Here is an 8,001-nt window from a genome sequence, read left to right as displayed (position 1 = left end):
CTTGATTTATGAATGGGATGCACTGAACTTGAGAAGGATAGAGGGCCTCAGCTTCAGTATTTTGGGGCTTGTATTTTTTTCTCTGCTCCAGCTAACATTTTCCTAACCCAATTAGATGGGGGAGGAACATTTCATAGGCAGGGTTTTATCAATCCCCACGAACTGTCTCCAGGTACAAGGTTTCTTCCTGAGATACAAACCAAATATGCCCCCAACCAATCAGGGAAATTGGGATTTTTACCGCTCACCAGTGTCATGTTTGAATCTGGTATCTCAGTATCAGTGCATACACAAAGGGGTTTACTTAGTTTTTATACTCTTTGGTTTGTGATTTAAATTTTCAAACTGAAAAGGGAGAGTTCCCTATTATTTGGTGGAAAAGATAATTCCCAGCAAAACCACTTAAAAGAACCACGTGAAACTATAAAATGCACAAGCCCATAATCAGATTCCTAGAATGGGAATGAAGTTAATCTTCATATTCACTACTGTTCTCTAATTTTAGTATTGTCCTAATAAAAATTTATTGACATAAATTTAGTCTTCAAGCATAAAATATAGCCATTTTGCCAATTAAACTTTTATAATTAGTATTTACTTAGAGCCATTATAAAGCAGACAGATATCAAGTCATTTTAATATAATGTTTACATTTGAGAAGACCAGCATAGGTCATTTTTGCAAACAAAAATTAATAAGAAAAATTTACCACAGGTGTAGTGCATGCATCCACAAGTCGTATAAATATTACTATCTATGTTTGGAAGTTCTCCCTGTGTGTATAAAAAAAAGAATAAACAAGTTTACCTTAAACTAACCTTCAACACTAACAAAAGACATTCTACTCTTCAAATAACAAACAATACTCCCACCACTCCCACCCTTTGCTGTTGGAGGGAAAAAAGAATTCATAATATACTACAACAAACAGCAGGCACAAAAATATCAGATGAACATAGTACCTCTACAATAGCAAAGTAGTTCATTTTCTTTTTGTCTGAACATAACATTAGAGTAGCCTAACAGCAGTTTTACTAGTGTTTTGAAGTGGTTTCCTTTGTTTTAGAAACATTTTTGAGTAACAAATCCTGGTTATTTCAGTAATAAACTTACTATACCAAAGCACAACTCATGCTCTGTTACTGAAAGGGGCTTGCAGGTGGCTGCACTCCCAATCAGGCACAATTGCTTGATTGGGAACAGGACCCAGCTGTTTAGTGTAGGAACAGGGCTCTGAGCAGTAGAGCCAGCAGTTTGCTGCAAGCAGCTGGATAGAAAGCATCACCTGGCTGGAGCTGCTGTTCAGAACATCTTGGAGGTACAGGGCAGGAACTATGGACATGACCTAAAACTATACCCTGCTGGGGCTGGATCATGTGGTGGGACTACCAGTGGAGAAGCAGTTTTCAGGAAATGCCACACCTGTGCCTCCCCAGAAAGTCTCAGACCTGCTGCCTTGTGGGTACTCCATGGAGGGGAAAGGCCAGGGGAGCACACCCTGAAGACAAAGCAAAGGGCCCGGGTTTACTGTGTGGAGCCTGAGGCAGGGTCCTGGTCAGGTGAATGAGCCAGAGACAGCCCAGGTCCACAGTAAGGCCTGAGGCATACTAAGGGAGTTGGGTGTGAGGCTCCAGGGGGGTGGGATGAGGCCCAGTGTCAGGCAAGGGGATTGAAGCCCCAGTGTGGGGGCATGTGGGGACCAAGAGGGTCCCAAGCCAGGCAGGGAGCCCAAGGAAAAGGGAGGGTCTGGGACCCTCAAGTGGGTGTGATTGTGAGCCCAGTGTGAGTGCACAGGGATCAAGACTCCTGATGTGATGGCATAGGAATTGTGAGCTTCAGTGTGAGGGCACAGGAGTGACAGCCCCAATATGAGGCACTGGAGTAAGGGTCGCAGTGTGAGGCCATGGGAGTATGGGTCCCAGTGTGGGGCCACTGGATGGACACCCCAGTGTGGGGTATGCTATAAGCTGGGTGTTAGGTCAGATAAGCTTAGGCCATGTGTTAGGCTATGAATGCCATCTATGAGGCACAGGATACAGTATAAGAGAAGGTTCAGAGCCATGTATAGACCCTTGCTATCAGGGCAAGTACATGGGCAGCCTCCTGCCTTGTTATCAACTTTCAATTGTTTCATCCAAGGTATGACAGGCGAGGTAGGTGGGCAGTTTGCCCTGAAACAAGTGGGCAGGCCAACAATCAGACAGGCTCCGGGATGCCCACTTGTCACACTTAAATATAGCTAGAAAATACCACTCACAGCTCTAAAATTTCTTCCATGGCTTCCATAAATTGGTCAAAATTCTTGTACTAACTTACACTCCTTGCAGTTGATTCAGAATTTGATCTATATTTACTATATTCCTTGCATTATATCAATATTAAACACTCCTCATATGGGAGAATTTGGTGAGCATTTGGTGAGGAAAACACACCTTTCATAATAGACAGTAGGAGATAAAACATTTATTATTGGTCATATTCCATGTCATAATGTGACTAATTTCTACAGATAGAACAGAGGACAGTAAATGTAAATTTTCATAGTTACAAAGGTCTAAGATATTAAGTATCTCTAATAGGAAGTGTGTGATTTTTTATAAAACAAGTCAATATTATTCCATTAATATATTAATACATTTTGACCCCTATTACTGGAATGGAACTTTTAAGAGGTAAAATTTTAGGCTTATTATTTCTAGACAATACTAAACAAAAATGCATACCATACTTTCCATACAAGGCTGCATTTCATACACCTTTTTGACAAAAACCAGCTGCTGGAATTTGGAATGCACATTATAAATGATGAAATACAATAAAAGCAATTTGCTTTTGCTTTCACCTGGTAGAAGCATAAGGAGCACAAAGTCTTTGCATGATCTACAGTGAGCAGAACAATGAGCAGGCTCAGCTTCCTAGCTGTTGCTACTCAGCTACGTACTACAAAGAAAGATTTGCCTTTCAAAAACAAGGTGCATGCATATTTCATTCCAGGACACGTTGTATGTGAGAAAATATGGTATATATTTTCTTTCCTCATCTTCTTAAAAGCACAAAACCAAATTTTGTCAATGGATTATTGGTTGCAGTATAGAGAAACTATAGAAATCCCAGAAGATAATGTTTTTTGTCTGGAGAAAGATAACAGTCTTCCCTATTTTGCAGTCTGTTTGCTGGCCAAATATACATTATACAAATATACATTGGGGTTACCAGTGCTCCAATCCCATGGCCTATGATCATGAACCTCAGAAAGAGATGGAAAAACAACAGTAGATAAAAAGAAAGAAAGGAATAAAATGCTGAACATTCTTACTAAATGGTATCAAAAGAAAAATCTCTTACCAATTTACAAGTTGGTTTGGTAATGTTTTCGCAGCTACATTCTGAGAAGAGAGCAACAACTATCAGTCAAAAGGTCTTAATTTGTAATAATAAATGAACCAGTAGAAGAACAGAAATTAATTACCACAGTGCCACTCAGGACAACACTGCCCAGGTATATTTTCTTTCACAAGTTTCATGTCATCTGTGCAATTCAGAAGAGGCATTGAACAAAGGTTCTCATCACAAACTAAAGAGAGAGAAATGACATGGATCAAGATTTTTTTTTTCAGCTCATATTTCCTTAACTTAGTTTTTCTAACTATGCTGAATTTCTCTCATAATTTTGATATTACCACTTGAGGCATCAGCTCACTTTCATCAATGTGAGATCCCAAAGATGGGATAAAGTGCACACTCAGCAAGTTTGCAGATGACAACAAGCTGCAGGAAGTAGTAGATATACTGGAGGGTAGGTCTAGGATTCAGATGGTGTATCTACATGAGGTACTTTACTGCATAGTAGACTAATCAACTGTGCAATAAAAGAATCACTGTCTACACATGCATACCATTTATTGTGCAGTAAGTTAGTCTACTACTTGTAAATACAGATAGTAAACTAATTGTACAGTAGATACTATGAAGTAGCACAAGTGTAGACTGACCAAGAGCAAATTTTCAGGAGCTGAGCAGCAACCAGATGGGGTAGCTCTCTGCGCCCCCCACTCCCCCACTCCTCGATCCTAGCTACTTAGCTGCTGGCTCCCCACAGAAGCTGGGAGCTAAGCAATGCTAGGACTCAAGAGCTCTGCTTCCTGCACATTCAGGAGCTGGCCTGGAGCTATCCCATTTCTGGGGCAGCTCCAAGCCAGCTCCAGGCTGTGTGGGGATTACTCTGAGCAGCCTGGGGCTGGCTGGAAACTGTACCGCTTCTGAGGCAGCTCCCAGCCACCTCTGGGCTGTGTAGGGATTTCCCCAACCTAGCTGGGAGCTGTGCCAGAAGCAGGTTAGTTCCCAGCTAGCCCCAGGCTGCTTTGGAATTTTCCCACACAGCCCAGAGCTGCCCCAGAAGCAGGACAGGTCCTGGCCAGCCCAGGTTGCTCATGAAAATCCCTGCACAGCCCCAAAAGTGGGACAGTTCCCAGCTGCTGGCCCCAGGGCTTGTCCCCATGTGCAGGGGGCCAGGAAAGCTCTGCAGGGGCAGCTGTCTCCTGGTTCCCTGCACATCAGGACCCTTCGCAGTGTGCACGGGGCAAGGAGCTCTTCTGGCCCCATGTGCATGGGCACCAGCCCCAGGCTAGCACCCTGGAGCTCCCCCTGGCTGCTACAGGGGGCCAGGGCAGGGTAAGAGCATCCCTGTACCGGACAATTTCTGAAGAATGGACAAAAGAAAGCATGAGGCAAGGGGTTTGTTTTTGTATACCTTTTACTGGACCAACCATATAGTTGGGTGAGATTTTTGGAGAAGTTTTTATATACAAACTGCCCTTCCTTAAGTATGAAAAAGCAGCAAATACATGCTAAGCTAAGTAACAGCGAAAAAGAAACAATGTCTTGAAATTGAACTCCATGTAAATTAAAGCAGTAGCTTAAGGAATGTAAGTTGATTCTAGAGCAGCAGCAAAGAGAAGTGACAACCAGTAGCTGCAAAAGAAAGGAAATGCAGTTGAGTGGATAACCTAATTATGTAGAAGAACAAGACCATTAAAATGATCCAACTTCTCTCCCAAATAGACAGTTGGTCCAATAAAAGATACCACAAAAACCCTTGCCTCAGTAATTTTCTAGAGCATCATGGGTATAACACCATTCCAGTCCCACTAAAGAAAGAAAATATGGCACTCAGATTGACTACATTGAATACAACAGTGGGCTATGGTTACTTAGATGAACAAAACCAAAATTGTGTCCACTTTAGGAAGAGAGATATAATAATGGAGTACTCCTATAATAAGTAAATAAGAAGTAAATTAAATATTAGATATTAGTAAATTAGATATTAAAGAGGAAATATACTATACAGGTTTCACTCACTTTATGCTGTACGTGCATTCCTAGAAAATGGCGCATAACTCAAATTTGCATAAAGGAAACCCACTTTACAGCATAACAAATAGGGATACGTTTCAAAACCTTGACTGTACTGACCACCAGACCCATTTCTACCACTTTTACAAAACAGTTTTGGTACTCACCAACAGCAGAGAGTACACACAAGCACAGAGTGGTGGTGAATGTTTAGTTGGTGTGAAGAGAAGGTAGTGAAGGGTCTTTGGTGTCAGACTCCACATCACTGGCAGGAGGTCCAAGCAGGGGAGGGGAGGGGTAGGAGATAAGCTAGTGGGACACTCAGAAGTCATAATAGGGATGGCAACTACAGAAACATATGTCGCAGACAACAAGTGAGGAGCACAGATCCACAAAGGAGACTATATTTTGGTGCACGTCACTCCCACGGTGCACCACAAAAAGCAGCTGACTGCAGGCTTCCACCACACTGATCACATAAGAGTGAATTTACCTAGCTTATAATGATGTTTTGGTATAAAAAGGGTCGTTGCATAAGAGTGAATTTGCACATACAGAAGACACATAAAGTGTTTAAATCAGTGGGACTGGATGAGCTCCACCCAATGGTGCTGAAAGAATTAGCCCGTGTCATAGCAGAGCCACTGGCACAACTGTTTGAGCACTTGTGGTGCTCAGGTGAGGTCCCTGAGGACTGGAAAAGGGCCAATGTGGTTCCTATTTTCAAGAAGGAGAGGAAGGAAGATTCAGGTAACGATAGACCTGTTAGTCTCACACTTCTAATCTTGGGAAAACCCTTGAAAAAATTAACAAGGATCACACATTTGTAGGGGTCCAGCAGGTAATATAATGCTGAAGAGCAACCAGCATGGGTTCATTTCAGGTAGATCCTGCCTGGCTAACCTTGTTTCTTTCTATGACCAGGTCACTAAAAGCTTAGATGCAGGTATCGAGGTAGATGTCATCTACTTGGACTTTAAGAAGAAGGCCTTCGACACATTTCCTCATCCTATTCTTATAAGCAAATTGAATGGCTGTGCCATAGATGATTACACAATCATGTGGGTGGCAAATTTGCTTAAGGGTTCTACCCAGAGAGTGGTGGTGGTGGATGGGTCGGTATCAACCTTGAAAGATGGGGTCCCCCAAAGCTCGGTCCTTGGGCCAGTGCTGTTCAATATCTTCATCAGTGAGCTGGATGAGGGTGTGGAAAGCACTCTGTTCACGTTCGGAGATGACACCAAACTATGGGGCGAAGCAAACACACTGATAGGAAGAAAACAAATCCAGGCAGACCTGGACAGGTAGAGAGGTAGGCAGAGAACAATAGGATGCAGTTCAACAAGGACAAGTGCAAGCTGCACCTAGGGAGAGGAAATCAGCAGCACACTTGTAGGCTAGGGGATGACCTTCTCAGCAGTATGGGGGCAGAAAGAGATCTTGGAGTCGTTGTTGACTCCAAGATGAATACGAGTCATCAATGTGATGAAGCAATTAGCAGAGCTAACCATACTTTGTCATGCATTAGTAGGTGCATCACGAACAGGTCCAGGGAGGTGATGCTCCCCCTCTATGCGACACTGCTCAGGCTGCAGCTAGAGTACTGCGTCCAATTTTGGGTGCTACAATTCAAGAAGGATGTGGACAACCTTGAGACAGTCCAAAGGAGGGCTACTCGTATGGTTAGAAACCTGCAGGAAAAGGCTTATGAGGAAAGGCTGAGGGACCCGGACCTTTTCAGCCTCTGCAAGAGAAGGCCGAGGAAGGAGATTTTGTGGCCATATACAAATTCACCAGGGGAAGGTTGGGCAGCAGAGAATAAGAGATGCTCTGTTTACCAAAGCACCCCTTGGAATAACCAGAAGCAATGACCACAAGCTGATGGAGAGTAGGTTTACGTTGGACATCAGAAACAACTTCGCGTTAGGGTTGCCGGAATCTGAAACGGACTTCCAAGGGAGGTGTTGCTCTCACCTACCTTGGGGGTCTTCAAGAGGAGATTGGACAAGCACCTGGCTGGGGTCACATGACCCCAGCACGTTTTCCTGCCATTGGCAGGAGGTTGCACTCAATGATCCTTTGAGGTCCCTTCCAAACCTAGCAGCTATGAATCTATAAAGTGAGGGAAACCTGTAGTTCATCACGTCAGCTCAAGTAATTTTTGAAAATTGTTGCTTAAGTCCTTGCCTCAAGAAGCTAACAATATAAAGAAAACAAAGTTTAAACAAAAACAAATGGGATACCATAAGACAGCAGTATCTTAAGATACTGTATAAATGGTGTATGATATCATGCTCTACTTTTAATGTATAGAGAATCTCAAGTTTTGGTGACAAGCGTTGGAGTCGCCTCAAAAAGATAATACATGCAAATAATGTTTACTATATAAAGAGAAATCTTTCAATTAAAGACAGTCCTACTTACCACAGTGATAGTGAGGACAACAATAATGAGTGGTGCTTTGATCTACTGTGAGAATTTCTCCCTCATTACATAATGGAACTGGCTCAACACAAGATTCACAAACTAAAATTAAAAAGAACAAGTCTTATATAAGGTTTCAGGTGTATCATCAGAAAGTTGCTACATACCAGTTTCATACTATTCACATTCTTATGCTGGGCATGTCAGTTGAATATTTCAGGG

At 42.6% G+C, this 8,001-nt stretch overlaps 1 protein-coding gene across 1 annotated transcript in view; it reads right to left on the bottom strand.

Annotated features, from left to right (window-relative positions):
• The window catches only part of LOC102374267 (otogelin-like protein), a gene marked incomplete at its 5' end in the record, with an annotated part of 72,276 nt that overhangs the window by 21,262 nt on the left and 43,013 nt on the right, over window positions 1–8,001 (bottom strand). Inside the window, 4 exons of the mRNA XM_025191544.1 lie at window positions 710–773; window positions 3,346–3,386; window positions 3,470–3,574; window positions 7,780–7,881. Of these exons, the coding sequence (XP_025047329.1) occupies window positions 710–773; window positions 3,346–3,386; window positions 3,470–3,574; window positions 7,780–7,881 (312 nt within the window). The remainder of the gene's footprint in view (window positions 1–709; window positions 774–3,345; window positions 3,387–3,469; window positions 3,575–7,779; window positions 7,882–8,001) is intronic.

The sequence above is a fragment of the Alligator sinensis genome, unplaced genomic scaffold (assembly GCF_000455745.1).
Source record: "Alligator sinensis unplaced genomic scaffold, ASM45574v1 scaffold672_1, whole genome shotgun sequence".
Taxonomy (NCBI): domain Eukaryota; kingdom Metazoa; phylum Chordata; order Crocodylia; family Alligatoridae; genus Alligator; species Alligator sinensis.
The sequence above is the reverse complement of the archived record's forward strand: the minus strand, read 5'-3'. Positions and strand labels throughout refer to the sequence as shown.